The sequence below is a fragment of the Montipora foliosa genome, chromosome 2, assembly GCF_036669935.1.
Source record: "Montipora foliosa isolate CH-2021 chromosome 2, ASM3666993v2, whole genome shotgun sequence".
NCBI lineage: Eukaryota > Metazoa > Cnidaria > Anthozoa > Scleractinia > Acroporidae > Montipora > Montipora foliosa.
In genome coordinates this window covers 58,386,055-58,406,054 of record NC_090870.1, presented here as the reverse complement: position 1 = coordinate 58,406,054, position 20,000 = coordinate 58,386,055, and the positions used below count along the sequence as shown (strand labels likewise).

Below are 20,000 nucleotides of genomic sequence, written 5' to 3'. Positions count from 1 at the left end.
GATTTTCTCTGCCGAAAATGGGTGGGAGGGGAAAAGGTGGGTAAAGCTCTTAATGAAAAATGAAAGGGCAAAGGGATGTGAGTTTGCGGGTAAATTAAATACGCAGACGAACGAGTAAAAACGTGGTGCCTTTCACCTTTGGAACATAAGGATAATTTGTCAATCGACGGTGGTCTCAAACAGAGCTCTTTGGTAATGTGAAATATACTTACATACTTCATTGACCTCTCTCCCCATAGGAGCTTTTCAGGGCCAATGAAATCAAAACAACAAAACGACAACAACTGTTAAGAATCTCAACAGTTACTGCTCAGAGGCAAACTAGATGGGTATTTACCAGTGCAGCCGAGAGGTTTAACTAGGGACTATCGGGATCAAATTCAACGAGTGATCAGAACGAGTCTTGAACCCGGACAAGTCCGGCTCCGGTTCTCAAGGCAAGCGCCCTAACCACTGGGCCGCACTGCCTCTTCATAAAAACCCCCTAATGGCAATGTATCCGTACTATGTTAAGAGATGTCCTCTGTCGTCCTTTATAAAACCCCCGTCCCCTTTTTTTCTCGCGCCGGCTGGAAATATGAGGGGTTTCGCCTCGGTGTTGCTGTTTGTTGATCGCCATCTTGGGTAATAAGTTGTGTTTAAATGAATTCGAACAAAAGCAGAGCGTGACGAAGCGACCACTTTTATAATGCTTCTTCGTGTTTAACTTATTTCCAAGAGATGTGTTTCGTGTGGCTTGTCCATTTTAAAGCGATGTCTTTTTCATAGGTTCTAATCAATTTGGGGAACCAGTGCACGGCAGCATGTACCGAGGCTTGTGGTCAAATGGTCCCAAGGAATGCTTGGAGTTTCCTGATTATACTTTCGAAGATCATTTTAAGAAGCCCGTTCCATCATACCCTCCCAGAGAAGCCCTTTATGATTATCTGAAAGGTTAGAATTCAATTCGAATCTTAAAGCAAACAGCCTCTGCTGTCGCGGACGTGGACGAATTTGAACTTAGTTTTATCTCCTTTCTGTTGTCGTTGCTTTAAGGTATCTAGTGAAAGTACCCTTGGATGAAAACTAACAGAATTGTTTAGTTTACAAGCCATTCATAAGCAAGAGACAGTTAATTGCCCAAGTGACTTCATAGGTGCATTGCACGTGTCCTTTTCCTGTTTCACGAGAATTGGAACGAATTAACATGGCCGCCTGATGATAGCTGGATTTTTCCATCCGACCAATAGAGAGCTGAGACAACTACATCGTTCACGCGAAAAAGAACCCTGCGTGCAGAGCAATCGACATAAAAAGGGCTCAGAATTAACAGAATTAAATACTTTTTTGACTCAAAGTCTTTAGAGAATGTTATCCACACTTTGGTATTGAGTCAATTATTCTATTGTTCTCCTGTATGGTCTAGCAAATCAAAGAAGAACGTAAAGTAAAGGTAAAGTCGTGCATTTATATAGCGCCTTTATCACAAACGTCTCAAAGGCGCTTTACAATGATCAGTTTACCCCCAGCGGACTGGAAGCATATACAGGCGCAAATTGCAGCCGCTTCTAAGCAGTCCATGCATGCTGGTACTCATTTTACCGACCTCGGAAGGATGGAAAGCTGAGTGAACTTCAGCGGGAAAGAAGGTCGCCAAATATTCCACTCTCGGCAGAACCGGGAATGGAACCCGGGACCCTAGGGTTGGAAGGCAGAGATCTTACCACTGCGCCAACCCCTCCGCCAACTTCAACATTGGAACGTCTCCAAACTGCAGAATTGTCCAGAATTTTGCTGCAAGAGTTGTCACAGGCTCGAGAAAATTCGAACACATAACAAATAATGAATTAGAATTGAAAAGCCTTCTTGGAGTCCTAATAAAGATTATTATTATTATCATGACTCTCGGTACAATAACGTTTTGAATTAAAATTACGGCTTGAAATGAAATCGAGACATTTCGAAGTAAATTTTTCCTTGTGGTCATCTCAGGTCGTTGGACAAAAGGGGATCTTCGTCCTTGGATTCGTTTCAACCATGTTGTTCGACAAGTGACCTTCAACGACGCAACCAGCGACTTTTCAGTGGTTGTCAAAAATCTCCCAGAGGACAAAGTTCTTCCAGTCGAGAGATTCGACTACATAATAGTAGCCGTTGGCCATTTTTCTGCCCCAAACGTGCCACACTTTCCTGGAATGGACCAATTTCCTGGTCGAGTTATCCATTCACACGATTTCAGGGACGCCTCTCAGTTTAAGGACAAGAGAGTTCTTGTGGTTGGTTCAAGCTATTCTGCAGAAGACATTGCTCTTCAATGCCTCAAGTATGGCGCCAAAAATATTATTTGCACATGGAAAACAAAACCGATGGGTTTCAAGTGGCCCTCTCAGGTGTCAGAGAAGCCACTTTTGACCAAGATCGAGGGAAGAACTGTCCAGTTTGGAGATGGAACCTCAGCAGAAGTAGACGACATTATTCTGTGCACTGGATACCATTACTTCTATCCATTCCTGGAAGAACGTCTTTGCCTCAAAACGTCTAACGTCTTGTACCCCGAAGGATTGTACAAGGCTATTCTCTGGAGAGGCGGAGGAAGAAACAAGGCTCTTTACATTGGGGCATTAGACCAGTACTATAGCTTCACCATGTTTGACATACAAGGATTTTGGGCAGTTAATTATATCACTGGAAAAATAAAACTTCCCAATCAGCAAGAAATGGAAAATGATATGAAGCTGTGGATTTCCAGGTAGGCATTTACGATACTGCTAAAATGCCTTTCTTTGGTCCAATCTGTTAAAAGGCGGAGGTGGTGAAAAGAAACTAATCAGCACTGTTATATGCAATGCAAGGTGAAACATATTTATTAACTTGAATATTGCGGATAGACAACGACAGTTATTGTTAGCAGATTTAGACTTTTTTATTCAGGCGAATTTCCTGTCTACAAGCATGCGCATACAAGGCTATTCACAGGTGCAAATGTTGAGTAGCTTAAAATAAGTGCCACCGAGCGTATATTCCGGACCCAAAATCCCAAAAATCCATCAAAGATCCCGTCTTGCCAAGACAGGGAGAACGTTCCTACCTGGAGCAAAAGAAAGACAACGGTGACCATTTAAATAATGATGATGATGACGATAAACTCATTTATTAATTCTTAATTATATTTATGACATACGGGGCAAAATTACTGAATGCTGATTGGCTGAGACGGAGGCCATTTTTCCTTAATCATGATGGCACTTTTGGTAACCAAGAGGGCATGATTACTTGATCCTGATTGATTGACAGTTGCTTAGACTAAAATGTATTTTATATGCGGCACATACAAAATACATTTTAAGTGCTTTTTTCTGTGGACTGTAACGATTTATTGAATTGAACTTTAACCGAATGGGAGCGTGTTGACTGTCATTTGTCGCGGCACTGAACGGGCTTCCCTCAATAAGTTTGCCCTTTATGTGATAAAGATGTAATCGCAATGTGCCCTCGTGCAATTAATGATTATTTTCACTTGTATTTTCAAAGTTTTCCAAATTGCCCTCGTCGGGCAATTTTGTGAAAACTTTGAAAATACGTGTGAAATTAATCCTTAATTGCACGAGGGGACATTGCGATTACATATACATGTACATAGTTCTGGGGCACTAATTAGGGACAGCGCTGTACAGAAATCAAATCAACTCATCAAATCGTAGGTTGGTTTTTAAGGGGGAAAACCGGAGTTACCCGTTGAAAAACCTGTGGGAGCAGCTAGAGTACAGAACCAACAAATTCAACCCACATGTGACGCCAAGTCTGGGAATATAACTCGGGTCCCTCAAGACCACCCACTAACAAATCGCTAGAGATAGTATATTGGCTGGACATCCATAACTTTCCGTATACTGCTTTCTTGAATGAAGTAGCCCCGATATTCATTTTCCAAGGAATCCTAAATACCGAAACAAAGTCAAATCGATTCTGGGAGAGCGTTTAAAGTCGTCTTCTGTCTACTTGGTCATTACCAAGGTAAATATGGTGATATTGATCAAGATAACTGGGGCTGACATGGTAGGTTACCTGCAGCCTAAACCAACAGAAAACACATGTATAAGAAACTACAGTAAATTAAGTAGGACGGATAAACAAATATTTGAACATGAAAATTATTCGTTCTTAATAAATAGCAATGATAAATATGGAAAAATCCCAACACGAAACCTTCGTTCTTAAAAAGCATGGGAAAGGGAGCTCCAAAACCCAAAGAAATCCCATGCAAAATGAAAAACAGGTGTAATGAGGCAAATCCAAACAATCCGAAGGTAAAGAAAGGCTGACTGCGACACCATTAGGCCCGTAAATGGCTGTGAATCTTTAGGGGTAGAGCGCAACCGAGCAAGGGGATTCCTAGTACAGCGCCGGACCTCTACCCGACCCCTCGTACCGAGTCAAGAAAGAAAAAAGACAGAACAACAAGCAGCAACCCAGGAGAAAAACCAACACCCAAAACCAGGGACAGGACGACACGATCGAAACTGCGAAGCCAATTAACTAAATTTGGAAATAACACTTACCAAAACTCACTTACCAGGTGTATAATAGCATTTCTGACGCAAACATATAGTTAAAAATAAAGAAAAAAAAAAGGATACCTGGTTACTTACATTGAAGAAAAAGCTGGCAAAATTTTCCTTCTCTCCATTTGCAAAGTTTCCAGTAAACATTACGACAAAAGAATTCAAATACGACCCAAACTGTATACGTGACCTGGGCACGAGATATGAGAAGGAGTCGATTCTGTATGACAAGGAAAATGCCCAATGCAAGAAAATTCTACTACGAAATGGGGTTTAGAAAGCCAAAGAATGGGCATTGGCCCAGAAAGATGGGAGACCAAGTGAGATTGTGTTGCTTCTGATACAGGGTGTACTGCAGGAGTATAATCATTCGTTCTTCTGAATGGTTCCAGGATAAAATCCCATCAGGTGAATAAATCATTCGTTTTTTTGGATGGATCCAGGAAAAAATCCCATCTGGTGTGTAGGTCATTCGTTCCTTTGAGTGGTTCCAGGGAAATATCCCGTCAGGTGTAAATTGAAAAAACACTGAAAAATGAAATATCCATATCCAAACAAATAAAGTTTTATTATGTAAGAAAACCTTTTGAAATAACAAGTTCAGAACCTGCTGGATCAAAATAATAATAGTTAAAATAAAACTGTTTTCGAGTTAGTATTAGGTTGGTGGTCGGGAAGATAAATTGTAATGCAAAGTGTGAACACCACTACCAAGCAAAGAGTTGACAAGGACAAAAGGTGGTATCCCGCGCGCTGTAGATACCTATTGAGATAGCAACAAAACAAAACATCTGTAGACTAGCAACCTTTGTGGCATGATTATGGTGCTGCAGCCAGAATCCCCGAACAGGAATGATTTATACACATAATGGGATTTTTTCCTGGATCCATCCGATAGAATGAGTGATTTATATACCTGATGGGGTCTTTCCCTGGTTCCATCCAAAAGAACGAATGATTTACACAACTGATGGGATCTTTTTTTGCTGGAATCATTCAGAAGAACGAATGATTATACTCCTGGCCCCAGTTGTTCGAAGGTTGGATAGCGCTATCCACTGGATAAATCACTATCCACTGGATAACTCAATTGTGCTAATGTTTATGCGCTGCTAGATAGTGATTTGTCCGGTGTATAGCGCTATCCACCCTTTGAAAAACTGGGATCTGCAGTACACCCTGTATCAGAAGCAACACAATCTCACTTCCATATTTTTCTGGGCCATTGCCCCTTCTTTGGCTTCCTAATTCCCATTTCGTAGTACATGTAGTATTTTATTGCATTGGGCATTTTCCTCAGTTGTCATACGGGTTTCCAGATCAACTCCTCATATCTCGTGCCCAGTCTACGTGTACAGTTTGGGTCGTATTTGAATTCTTTTGTCGTAAACACGGCTGACGTTTATTGGAGACTTTGCAAATGTTTGGAGAGAAGGAAAGTTTTCCAGCTTTTTCTTCAATGTAAGTAACCAGGTATCCTTTTTTTCTTTATCTTTAACTATACTTTTGCTTCAGAAATGCTATTATACACCTGGTAAGTGTTATTTCCAAATTTAGTTAATTGGCTTGGCAGTTTCGGTCGCGTCAGCCTGTCCCTGGTTTTGGGTGTTGGTTTTTCTCCTGGGTTACCGCTTGTTATTCTTTCTTTTTTTTTTCTTGACTCGGCACGAGGGGGTCGGGCAGAGGTCCGGCGCTGTACTAGAAACCCCCTTGCTCGGTTGCGCTCTACCCCTGAAGATTCACAGCCATTTACGAGCCTAATGTTGTCGCACTCAGCCTTTCTTTACCTTCGGGTTGTTTGGATTTGCCTCATTACACCTGTTTTTCATTTTGCATGGGATTTCTTTGGGTTTTGGAGTTCCCTTTCCCATGCTTTTTAAGAACGAAGGTTTCGTGTTGGGATTTTTCCTTATTTATTATTGCTATTTCTTAAGAACGAATAATTTTCATGTTCAAATATTTGTTCATCCGTCCTACCTGATTTACTGTAGTTTCTTATACATGTACTATCTGGCTGTTTCTGAAATTAAGGTTTTTATTTCCACACAGAGTTTGTTTTGTTTAGCTAACTCCACTGTGAGTTTGAGAGTTTGCTTTGTGAATTTCTCTTACTCATTTTACAGACTAATTTTTGGTTATAATTTTCTCTCAACTCACCATCCACACACACAATATTCCCCCAATTACCCGCTTTACTAGAGATAATTATTTCAGTTAATGGAGAGAAACCCCTTCTTTTAGGGGGATTCTTGCTGCAGCACCATAATCATGCCACAAAGGTTGCTAGTCTACTGCTGTTTTTGTTTTTGTTTGTTTTTTTTCTTGAAACCACTACCTCGTGCCCTTATTCCAAAATTACCGCCATTATAGTATTCTTTTGTTTGACTGGAAATTGGCCCTTTTGACCTTGTTCAACGTTAACTATTCTTTTGAATTTTACGTTTGAAAGCAAGGCTAAAAGGGCCAACTTTTAATCAAACAAAAGAATACTAAAATGGCGGTCATTTTGGAATAAGGTGTAAGGCGTCCGATGAAGAGCAAGATGACAGAGTTGCGTGACATGTAAGAGACACGGGACTGCTCTCGCGCTTAGGTGAATTTTTAACCCGTTTACCAACTGTTAATTTTCAGAATGAAAACATTGAGAAGCAAAGATGAGGAGATCGACTTTCAAACAAACTACATAGCTGACCTTGCCAAGGAAACGAATTACATGTACAACTTGGATGCATCGGCGGCTTTGCACGCTTGGATCAAATACAAGAAGGAGGAAGACATCACCACTTACAGAAGTCAAAGCCATAGCAGTATATTTACTGGAAAGAAGTCCCCTGTGCCTCAAATTCCATTTATGCAAGAATTTGATGATTCTTTGGAGCACTTCCTCGACCTTGGGCAGTGATTTTTTTTAAAAAGTCCTTTAATCTTAAACCAAAAATTTCCATATATTTTTTAAGTGCGTGGCACAATTAGAGCTTTAGTTCAACAAGAAATATATATAGCGCGTTTCTGAGCGAAGCCGCGCTGATCTCTCGTTCGTCTAGTGTATATCGGAAAGTGTGTTGAGAAGCCATCGATCCGCCTATTCTGAATTTTCTCTGCATGTTTACAATGTGTTTTTCTTTGAAGTAGATTTGAAGTACGTCGAGTAAGTTGAATTAAAAGGAAAATGTCAGCTTGAGGGATGTGTGCTTCCCTGTGGTTCTCTGTGTAGACCACAAGGTTGAGCGAGGAAAATTGTCGAGCGAAATCTGCGTTTCTTGAATCCAGAATTCGCGCGGCCATAATGAACAACAGCAGCTTGCTTGCAAGCGCATTGGAAACACTGATGTCTGTGGGTTTTCCTCTTTCTACTAAGCATAACAACTGTGTTTTCAGTTATGTTATTTTTTGACTAGGGGAGACTGTTAACAGGCATTTTTCTTATCAGCATTTCTTGAGCAAAATTGAACCTGTCGAATACTCTGGGAGAAACTAAGCTCTCATTCCATGAGTTGACATTTTAGCATACACAAAGTCCAGAGTAATTCAAATAATTCAATTCGGTAATCCAGATATTTTAGCCTGGGCCTTTAATCAATGAGTGAAACAGTCGTGTGAGTTCGTTTTTCGTTAACTCACCCACGGAATCAGTCTGGTGGCCAAAAGTAGTGAATTCGAGAGCGATTTAATTATCTAGAGCTCGCAACCTAATGAGATGTTAAGGTTTTTTTCAACGAAGAAAGTCGAACACAAGCCGTGAATGCCTTTGTTCCGCGAGAGTAAGGCTTTTTAAAGCGTAATGAAGTTACGTAAGGCTAGAGTTTTGATATAGCCGTTCGGTCATTTCAGCAACTGTTGCGTTCTAGAAAAGAACATCAAGAAATGGTGAAAGTTTTTGTGGCTGGTTCTGGAAATATTTGCAGTTTTCATTTTTGAATGTGGGAGGACGTTGCTCATAATTCTCCTAACCCAATAAAACAGCGTTTTTCTTTCAGTAGTTTTGGAAGAGTGACTTTAATAATTATGTGCTGTCCGACAACAGAAATCATTTGGACGATGGACGTTACTTCGCCTTCGCCAAGCACCGAATGTCTGACTTAGTCTAACGAGTCTAGTAGATTTAGACAGAATAACGTTTCACTATCACCCTTTCTAGGATTGAGAAGACACCAGACAGCAGTGTCAAAATATTAGGTCGTGAATCGGATCATTAATTAATCGCAAGAAAACACGAGGTAATACAGAAAATCCTCTGCCACAAGACAAATATTTGAAATTTATTTTTTAGATTGCACGCATGCCGAGAAGGTTATTTTTATATGTTGTTCCATGAACGCGTGGTCCCACATTTACACTAACTGACTAACAAGGTGTCATCCTTGAAAGAAGCACGTAGTATGACGCAGAACCAATTAGAGATTTTAAATTACTTCATTAGTATAGGGCCAAAAATGGAGGATTCGCTCTCAAAGGATACTTTTTATTATATGGCTCTGATTGGCTCTGATTGGCTGCTACGGGGGACAAGATTTTCTTGTAATGACGGGACATTATGAAATCTTTTCTCGGCTCGACGGCTCTTTTGAGTTGAGACTAAAAGCTACGAGCGCGTGGGCGAAAAAAGAAAAAAATATGGACAAAGTACAACTATATTTTCAATAACTGAAAGAAAAACTAGCATACAGATACTTCTTTAGTATGAGCGACGAAGAGAGCCACAGCGAGAGCGAGTTTTATTATCCAAAGGACGAAGAACAGGCCAAGCAAAAAAAAGGCCATATAATAAATAACTTATTAACCTCGCCCGTTCGGTCATTACAGGGAAATCTCAGACCGAGGCCTTGAACCAACTAAAGGTGGACTTGAGGCGTAGTGCGATACGGTCAGTGTCAAACGCAGAGAGATTGCAGATCGCAGGCCAGGGATAAATTGCAGACTGTAGACTATAAACCGCGGGTGAAATGGGTCCACTATATTGTCGTCTGCCCCGCAAACTCTTTTTTTTCGTAGTTTTGCAGGATTTTGTGAAAGCTAGATGGGCATCAGATTTACACACATTCTGAGAACCAGAGAAAAACGCGTTGTCTCTGGTCTATTGTAATTTTTCGCATTGAAGTTTTTGCGCAAAAATTTGCAACTTACAGTTTTTGCCTCGATCGCCTTTCACTTGGAGAAGCAAGTCACGCATGACCATTATTATCTAAGTCATGCACGACCAATATCCGCGAGACTGAATGTGGGATAATATGGAATATGGAACTCCCGACATACGATTCCCTTATTCAATTGTACATTTTGTTTTATATCATATGAGGATACTCAGGTAACGTCCCCCTTCTGAGAACAGCAATAACCAATCAGTATTTAAGAAATTTCGATAGCACTTTCAGAAATGTTACTTTGTGGGGGGAGAGGGTGGGGGTCTGTCTGCAAAGCGGCGCTATTTTCCAGAATACATGTATCATGATTATCAGCGGTTGCATTTCTCGAAAATTTGCACATAACACTGTCAATGAAAATTTACCCAAACGAGAGCATAATACTTTTGTTTTTGTTGAAAGTACAACGATGACTGTGTCGACTTCCTAACGGATTACCTTGCTGACGTTGCTAAGGAAGCAAGTTACAGTTACAACTTGGGTAAAGTAAAGCAACCATATTTAACGTCCATAACTCGTAACAGTAATTCAACTGACAAACCTGAGGTCGACGGTGCGCTCATTTTACTCCCCCCTCGCCATCAGTGCTCCGTTTTACGAGTATTTAAAGCTACTTAAGCTACACAGAACGGAAAGAAGTCGAAACAAGGATGTGAGATCCGGGAATCGAACTCAGGACCTCGGGCACCAAGGCCGCGCACTGACCGACTGTGCCATCCTCGCTTCTAATGTTGAAGTACAAAGCGGAAGACATCACTGATTGCAGAAACAAGAGCAACACCAACCCATTTACTGAAAAGAAGTCTCCAGCGCCGAAGACCTCATTTATGCAAGAATATGACGACTCTTTGCAGCACCTTCTTAATCCTGAACAGTAATTTACTACTGTAAATTCAAACACCAACACCAACGGCGAGGTCTGCCTCACGTATGCGCACTGCTGTATCACCCAGACCTCTCATCAGCATGACACAATCATCTTTTTGGGTTCGACAGTTCTGCGATGCCGATGAGAACTTATAAGGTCGAAACATCTTTGCCAGAGTAATATGGCTTTGCGCATGCGTAAGTTACGGCAGACTACATTAGGGTGTGCTTACCTTCAGTACAATTTTTAAAAGGCATTTAAACACTTTTGGCTGATTTTTCAATCTAATTTAATCGTTATAGTTGGGAGAATATAATGGGTGTTCTGCGCTTCGTCAGCATCGCGTCTTCGCTCGTTTGACTCGCTGGCATGACAATCAAATTTGCAGGCAGATATCGTGACTTTCCTGATCATTATGCAGCAGCTTTTCTTTGATGGCCACTTCTCTCTATTAATAAAATTGCTGGCTTTAACAGGCAGATTTCATTCTTAATTTATGATGTATCACTTGATGTAATGATCCTTTATTAACTAACTGTTCTGTTAACAAATGTTGAGTGTGCTATTTCTTAGCTTAGCTATTTAAGGTGGCTCAAGCCATTTCAACGCTTTCAAGAGACTTTGTCATTAGAAGGATTGACACGTAACAGCAATGTTATGGTACCATGTGAAACATCAATTATTGCTGAACAAGATGCAGTCATTTGTGTGACGTAACAAGTTACCACGGCAACAGGAAACCCTTGCGAAAGCAGCCTATATTTGGCTTTGGTTGCTCATATCTGAAAAACCAACTCCGTGACCCCAATTTTTTATTACACAAAAGTGATCAGCAGCAGGCCAAGATGAAACTCTCTGCAAAGTTTAAAAACTTCATGTGGAGCGGATTCAGAGCTACCTTAAATTGTCAATTATTTAAGGTGCCTCTGAATCCGCTCCACAGATTTTTTTTTAAACTTTGCAGTAAGTTTCATTCTGGCATGCTGATTCCATTTCAGACATAATGCCGTTTTTGAAATATGAGCAGCTAAAGCCAAAATATGCGGTTTTTTGGAAGGCTTTCCCGTTGCCGCGGTAACTTGTTACGTCACAAAAGTGACCGAATCTTTTTCAGCAATAATAGGTGTTTGATATGGTACCATAACATTCCTGTTAAGTGATAAAGTGTTGTGTCAACCCTTCTAATAAGAACGTTTCTTTCAAGTGTTGAAATTGGTTTGAGCCACCTTAACATTATTCCACGAAAAACATGATCCCAAAATAAGCTAGTTGCATGGCAACGGGCGAAAGCTTCTCATCTTTAGCTTTTATATCTCATCATCTTTGCCACGGGCGCATTACACAGTTGCATTTGACATTTGAGGCGCGTGACATTGTTTGAGCTAACAGACCAGGGCCCGGTTGTTCAAAAGCTGATTAACGCTAATCCCAGATTAAAAATTAACCAAGGAGTTTATTTCTCTAATACTAAATGCTGTTCAAAGCTGATATTTGGCAAAACTATACATTAGAAGAAGTAAATGTTGAAAAACAAAAATAAGCAAAAGATACTTTCATCAAAAAGTTGAAAACATGAAACAAAAGTTTAAGTTAATCCTGGATTAAGTTAATCGGCTTTCGAACAACCGGGCCCAGAGGAATATTTTGTCGGTTAACAGTCATGGCCATCCCTCAAAATGACATTAAACATTTCGTAACGATTACACAATGCAATATCTAATCTTAATATGACTAGCTTACCGCTGTAAAAAGAATGAAAACCTGTTGAATTAGAGCTTTAAGTTCAACAAGAAATAGCGTTTCTGAGCTAAGCCGTGCTGATCTACAGTATTTAGATCTAAAAACCACTTTGAAAACGGTTAGCTTTCAGTTGTTTTGCTGGGTACCACTATATCAATACTCTTAAATGTTCGACTTTACGGCAGCTTGTCTCGTTAGTCTAGCGGACAAAGAAAACTGAAATGTGGAGGCGCCGATCCGAGTTCGACTCTCTACTTCGCCTATGCTGAATCTTCTCATGTTTAAAATGTTTGTTTCTTTGAAGTTTGAAGTAGATTGTACGTCGTGTAAGTTGAAAAAATAACGGTAATTGAACTGAGTGGAGTACAATTTGGTCTGAAATCTTACGTGTGATTTCAAGCGAGTTCGATTTGAAATCACAAGTGTGATTTCAGACCAAAATTGCACGACACGAAGTTCAATTACCTCTTTATCACATCCATCGCTAAAATACAGGATTTGAGTCAGTACCAATATTTTATTGATCTAGTTAAACACAAAAGTTGCAAAATTCGCCTCATAATAGTTTTCTTTGTCTTTCATTTTCCCGCAATTTGATGGATTACCTTAAATAGAGAACGCATGTTTTGAGTCAAATGAGTCAATGAGTCATGAGTCAATGGACTCACAGTAAATATAGCAATAATTTGTTGATTAAGCCTAAGCCCTCGTTTCAGTGATTAGGCCTAAGCACTCTCTGAAATTTTAGCTTTCATTTTATGGTTTGATTAACTGCACTAACTCGTTGACTCGTTGACTCATGACTCATTAATTGACTCATAAATACTTGACATTGATACTTCTCATTGGCTGGGGAAATGGTGCGATTTAGAGCTATAAATAGTGCGATTTGGGAATAAATCGCACTGCTGAGAGCCAATCAGATTGCAAGGATCACCAGTGATTTCTAAATGGATGTAATAAAAAGGGAAAATGTCAGTTTGAGGGATGGCCACGCGGGTGATCTACTTTGTCTTTCAAGAACCTAGTTAAACGACCTGGCTTCCCAGGAGTTCTAATAGCTCAATGGGAAAAGCATCCGACGTCCGGTGTCACAGAGGCCCTTCCAAGGACTCCGATTTACCGGTTGTCTTTTCGCCGGCACATTATACCGTTTATGACTAAGTACTGATTGGCTGAGAGAGGGCATTTTTCATTAATTTTGGTAATTTACTTTCATGATTCTCATGTAGTAAATGTTTTTTTTAAAAGGGCTGGTTTCATTGCTTTGGCGTTGCACAAAAATAAATTTTCATTAAGCTGATTCGTGCGTTTCACACTTCATTGACAATAGCGTTCGTTTAAAGAAAGATAATTTAGTCTTATATTATAAACAAGTAAACGTAAGCAGGGCCGGATCTAGGGGGAGGGTGCAGGGGGTGCAAACCCCCCACCCGAGATGACCTGCGGCTTTCTAATACAACTGGTGTTGTGAAAAAAAAACCGTCTGCACCTTCTCCTAAAAAAAATCCTGGACCTGCCCCTGGCGAGTTTCCTTGTAAAATTAAGGATTAATATCACAGTTAATTTCAGAAGTTGCAGAAATTGCCCTTGCCGCTATTTCTGTATCCTCTGAAAATAAGCGTGATTTTAATCCTTCATTTTACTAGGCCCCATGATATTACCCATACTAAACATCACTAATGAATTTGAACTTGATCCCAACTTTGTTCAAAACAAATGTTGGCAGCTACTTTTGCAGTTCCTGAAACACGAGTGCACCTTAAAATCTTAACAAAAGTGATCAAAGTAAGAATAAAAAACGTTTTCACACAGAAGATGAACTCAATGGTCCTTTTTTTACACTGTTTTACTCCATTACATTTTACATATACGCACAAAACCTATTTGCTATTTTCTGTCCACATGTAAAACAAAGCAGTAAGTATAAAAATACAAAATGCTGTTGCCTTTTTTTGGCACGGGTAGTCCGCATACCTTGAACTTTCCTAAACGAACTGTAAGCCAGCATTCGGAATTACACCGGGTTACACTAGGCGGGGACAAGTCGCCGCAACAATTCGCCTCGTTTGACCCGGTTAAATTTGTGAAAATCATTGTCGCTGCGATCAGTTGCACGAATTCAAACCAGTTTAAATTCGTGCGGCTTATCACAGCGACAAAATTAGCGAAAGCAGCGTTGTCGCACCGTGTGTGCACTTCCGGAAACAAGTCGCTGCGACAAAATATAAATGAACCAATGAGAGAGCGTCATATGGTCCGCCATATTAAATTAGAAAACTAGTTCACATTCCACCTTATACGAGATCACTGCGTGTGCAACGAACAGGAGTCGTGTCGCAGCGACTTGTTTTGCAAGTAGTGCACATGGAGCGATTTGTCGCAGGGATTTGTCGCCTAGTGTGTCTCGGCCATTAGGTCTCTATGTTGATCTACACAGCGACGGCACAAAACTGTGACAATAACATCATTGGTCAAAAGAGGAAAGATAATTGTGCGGCACGCACGCCCGCACTAAACTCTAGGGTTTGCGGCAACGTGAGCCTTGCATTCTCTAGTTTTACTTTGAAACCGCTTGTACCCAACTTATTATTACGAGAGTTCGCCCACGATGTATGACGTGAACGAGATGGATAATCGCCAGTGACTTACGGTAGTGCAAAATTACATTTCGAAAAGACGTTTTCGTCAACGTCGCCCTCGTAGATCTTAAAGTCCCTAATAGACCTCTTTAGCTTGTAGGTTTTGTTTTCCCAATGTCACTCTAGGGAACAGTTTCTTCCAAATGTAGTCATGTACGCACAACTTATGAAAAAACAAAAGGAATTTCCCTGGAGAACATCACGTGGTCTGGAAGGAAAGCACTAGATAACATCGACCTAAACCTGGTGAGCCATATATGCCGCTCACAAAGTGTAACTTTTAACAATTAACTCTTTTTTTTTTCTTTAATTTTCTTTATACCCGTTACAGAATCCGTTCCGACAGTGGGAAGAGCGCTGGAAATAATAATTTGTTAGCTGCAAGTTGAGAGACTGAAAATATTCCGTAATAAAATACTGCTAAAATCCATTACGTATTGAACAGCTTGTTAGTAATATAAACCGGAAAGGTCTATTGACCGTTTTATGACTGAAATAATCCTCGCCGCGATCGATCAGAAGCGAGAGAGCGAGGAGCGAGCGAAAACGAAGTGATCATCTTTCAAGACTCCGCTGACATATCGATGGCTCACCAGGTTTAGGTCGATGTTATCTATTTCTTTCCGGTCTGGAATGGGAAAACAAAACGTGCAAGCTTAAAATGTTTGAATCTGACGTCACGGTGGCCATGTTAGTGTACAGAACAATTCAGTAAAATCTGTTTTGGGAATTTGACTCTAGTTTTATGCAAACCTGGAGGGGGGGGGGGGGGGGAACATTTTCTATTTTTACACCAACGTGGCCGTGTCATCACGTGGATGCAAACCTAGAATAGCGAGTCAAAACGTAAGAATATCAATTTTTACCTGTCCTCTATTTAAACCTATTTAACATAGTTCCGTTGCTTAGCAAGGAAACAGCTGAAAATCAAACTTTGGTCCTATGACCTCAATTCGGAGTTGCATGAGATACAGATTGAGATACACGTAAATCAAAGCTACCAAAGGCGTGCACTTCGTGCCATTACGCTACGAAAATTTACTTCGCAATAGTTTATTCTCTTTCAATATAAAAATCAGCGCAATTTAATACTTAACGCTCCATGACTTCATACTCATTTTAATAAGTTAGCAGATCAGTCAAGAGAATTCTTTGATTGCGCATGACGTCACGGCGGCCATGTTGGTGGAGAGAACAATAGCAAAAAAGTAAGTAGCTGACCAGCGGTTTTCGTTAAAACAATGGTTTCCTGGGGGTGCTCAGTCTCGCGGGCTCAGAAAACCTGGTTGTGGTCATTGCTATTTAAGGCTTTTCAAAAAAGTCCTTTAGAGTTTAAAAATTTCCTTATATGGATGTAACGTAGCTCGCGCATTTTCCCGCGAGTGCAGCTTTGATCTTATTTTTGTCCATATTTGGGCATAAAATTGTCCTAAAGTCCCCAGCTTTGTTCCAAGGAAAAGAGTTGCAAGTTACACGCTTCAAGGTCACGTGCTTGTGGCAAAACGTAAGCTACATTTTCCTATTGTTTTAGCACCAACATGGCCGTCTTGTCACGTGAGTGCAATCGAAAAAATTGGCGCCGCCTTTACGTGAAACGACAAACGTTTTTTTTTTTACCCGCAAGCTTTTGCTAGTTATAAAAGCATTAAAATTCTTCTATTGTATCTTGCCTCTCTCTCTTTGAGCACTTGCTCTATATAATTATGTAGAAGAGGCAATAAACCGCGAGGTAAAATCAAACAACTTTCTTTGATTTTTGGCAACACTCAAATTTCAGCCTGACGTTTGCCTTACAACCGATGCTAAACCTCCATTAACTCTGCATTACTGAAAGAAAACAGCCATTCTAAAACTAGTCATGCTGTTAAATCGTACGTAGATTGAAAACCTAACTCCGCCTTAAAGGACAACCTTCGCCCAAAAGTCATTATTGTGCACCGTGACTGAGTCTCGTGTAACACGAAATTACCCAAATAGCTGATACGTTGTTTCTCGCGTGATTCGCTTGAGTGCATTCTGCCAATCAGACCACGCATTTGGACAAGCCGTCATTTGAAAACAAAACCAAACGACCGCAATGACTTTTGACGGAAGGTAGGCCTTAAAGACGGCCAGATACTGCACAGAATGTCTTAAATTATTACTTCTGCCTCTCCATGTTGTATTAAGGAGAAGTTACTCAAAAAGGGCGTTGGGTAAGGCAGCTTTGAACACACGAATACAGTACAGCTGTAACACACAGCTGTATAAGAACAAGACTGATTCAGTTGTTATTGAAATAGATGCGTCGCCTTAGGGTGACAACTGGAGCAGGGCACTGTTTGTAGCCCTGCCTTGTATATGCTTCTGATACTTCATCGTTGACCTTTACCATCATGGTCATGACGTCAAATTGATCACAGTACTTACGGAAAACTTCACAAAGCTTGGAGATGTACCAGGAGCCATGAATTTGGCTTCGCCAGCTTACATAACCTGCAAACAAATTTAATAACCTCTTACTAACCGAGCGTGAGAGCAGTACTGGGGAATATTGGCCCCAGGTCGTGGCAGTACGGACCGAGCGTAGCGAGGTCCGAACAAAAACGACCGGGCGCCAATATATTCAACATTTTAACTGAGATGACGCCGAGAGCCAGAAGGAAACTACACTGTAGCTTGGGTTTCTTAGTAATCCAACCCATGTTTTTCTGAACGATCTCCCAGAATGGAGAAGTGATCCTTTAGCAATTATTGTTTCTTATAGACACCTCAGAAATTCAGGTGGTGTCAATGGAATTCCAACACATGACGTCTGCGATGCTGGTGCAATCCTCTAACAACTGAGCTATGAAGCCACTCAGTTGGGAGCAGCTCATGTTAAAAAGAAAAATGTAAATAGACTATTTTCCTGATCCCATAATGAAATACGATTTGAAGGGTTCTTTACACAAAAACAATACAATTTACAAGTTAGTTACTCTTGGGACTGTATCATTCTTCAGTGAACGAGATATACATTGTTTTAATGCAAATAACCTCCCAAAATGAACTGTATTATGAGATTTGCGAAAATAGCAAATGCTTCATTTATACTTAGTGGAAGTGCATTTAGCTATCAAGCCAGTTTACAGGTACCCCACTTTTTAATCAATTCAAACTTAACAAAAGCATGATTTAAAGAACCCCAACTGGCAGGAGGCAACAAGTTTGCTGTTTACAAAGCGTGGTTTAGTTGAATCCCGCACAACTGGAAACAAATCCAAACCGGAGGTAAGAATGGGATTTGAACTTGGGGCAACCGTATGAAAACCCAACGCTACAACCACTGGACCATGCTGTCTCCAAAGGTTGTTTGGTAGCTGAAAGTTGGCTAAAAGTCCCAAAAATAACCTGGAATTCAAATCATATTGGCTTACTGGGACATGTGTAGAGGGATGCATGTATCTAGAAATTTACAGCCTGTTTCCTCGGGCTTACAGTAATTTTGCATGTTTTCCTCTTAAGATAATATACATTAATTTTTGGCCAAAATTATACATAGCGGCTCCTCTACTGGTAACTTAAAGACAAAGAAAATGCAAATACAGAATTGTAATGGTTATTGAATTGGTGACATACAGTGTAGCGCTGTTTCTTGCCAGGTCTTTTTTTGCTTGGACGTGAAAGAAAATCAAAGATTTAAGTACATTATCTTGATTACCGTATTTTACCGCGTAAGCACCCACTTGCCTCACACAGTAAATTTGGTGAAAGTTTAGGGGTGGATGATTGCCCAAGCAATTGGACACTGGACAGGTCATTTTTCTAGACTAACTTGCATAATCTTGTCTTCCTGGACTACTCAATAGCTTAACTTGTTAGAAGTTTGAAACAACCGCCATCATTCTGAATATCAAATTTCCAACACATTCTGAAACACATTTTCTGGCATGTCAGAATGGCGCCAAGGAAATCAGATTGTAAATCCCAAAGGACACGGTCACACTGCCAAATGTCTTCTCCGAACAATGCAATCGAAACAAAAGTTGTTAGATAAACCACCCCGAAAGTTAAACACCTAAAAGATAATCAGATTGATTGGTTTGCCAAACATTACAATCGCTACAACTTCTGAAAACTCGAAACACAGAATGGTCACAAAAGAGTCAACAACGTTATTAATTTTTGTCACATGTAAGGTGGCAGATTTTGCAGCGTATCAAATTTCACTCAAAATGAAAATATTCCCAGCACCTTGCAAATTATTTAACTTGAGCAGCCAAAGATCGCATAATCAATTCATGTGCCCTGTGTTGTCAGAGCTTCTGAATTAAGCTTTATTTGTTGGTGAAACTTGATCTTTCTATTTTGAATCTGCGATGTGAAGAAAAACTTCGACACCTTTTAATTTTCTGCACGAGATATTCAAAGGTTCAGCGATTGTTTTCCAAAGAAAATCTAAAGAAAATCCAAATCCAAAGATTTTCCAAAGAAAATCATATTGCAACAGGGTTCGACATCTCCGCTAGCCCGGTAGCCCGAGGCTAGTAAAAATTTTGTCGGTCTAGTAAAAAACGACGTTTAATAGCCCGCTGGCTAGTAGAAAAATGGAAATAAACTAGATATAATTAGTTTTAGTTTGAAGTTCACAGTTGATTAAAAAACAAGAAAGTTTAAAATGTAACGATAATACCAATAATTTTATAAAGAAAACATAAATCTATCATCTTCTGGCGTCTTTCCCCAGTCTTCTCCCTACCAATGTTGTTAATGCCTTGCACATCGCCTCGCAGGATCGCTTCGCACTTGAAGCGATTGTAAAGATGGAGCGATTTTTGACAAATTACGAGGCGCCACCATGTAAAAAGGGGAAAGCAGCCGAAACTGAAAGTACCAGTAAACAGGAAAGCAGTAAGATTTATGAGAGCACTCAGAGAAAGAGAACTTTTAATCCATCGTGGAAAGCAACCTTCCCATGGCTTGTGCACTGCGGGCATTCTACGGTTAGCCTTCGCCGCGTGCACAAGTGAATGTGAAACGAACATTTTGTTGGCTTTTTCCTTAAATAACACATTATGTTATCACAATGGAAGAAAAAATGCCATTC

The 20,000-nt window shown here is 40.3% G+C and overlaps 2 protein-coding genes across 3 annotated transcripts in view; one reads left to right on the top strand and one right to left on the bottom strand.

The window, feature by feature from the left end:
* The window catches only part of LOC137993684 (trimethylamine monooxygenase-like), a 21,883-nt gene extending 13,238 nt beyond the window's left edge, over nucleotides 1-8,645 (top strand). Inside the window, exons 3-5 of one of the 2 annotated variants that reach the window (XM_068839655.1) lie at nucleotides 769-933; nucleotides 1,972-2,728; nucleotides 7,173-8,645. In XM_068839655.1, coding sequence (XP_068695756.1) covers nucleotides 769-933; nucleotides 1,972-2,728; nucleotides 7,173-7,443 — 1,193 coding nt within the window. In that variant the 3' untranslated portion in view covers nucleotides 7,444-8,645. The remainder of the gene's footprint in view (nucleotides 1-768; nucleotides 934-1,971; nucleotides 2,729-7,172) is intronic. The other variant, XM_068839654.1, reaches the window with a different exon arrangement.
* Nucleotides 8,646-14,136: 5,491 nt separating this feature from the next.
* Nucleotides 14,137-20,000, bottom strand: part of LOC137993683 (caspase-6-like) — a 13,085-nt gene continuing 7,221 nt past the window's right edge. Inside the window, exon 4 of the mRNA XM_068839653.1 lies at nucleotides 14,137-17,407. Coding sequence (XP_068695754.1) covers nucleotides 17,196-17,407 — 212 coding nt within the window. The 3' untranslated portion in view covers nucleotides 14,137-17,195. The remainder of the gene's footprint in view (nucleotides 17,408-20,000) is intronic.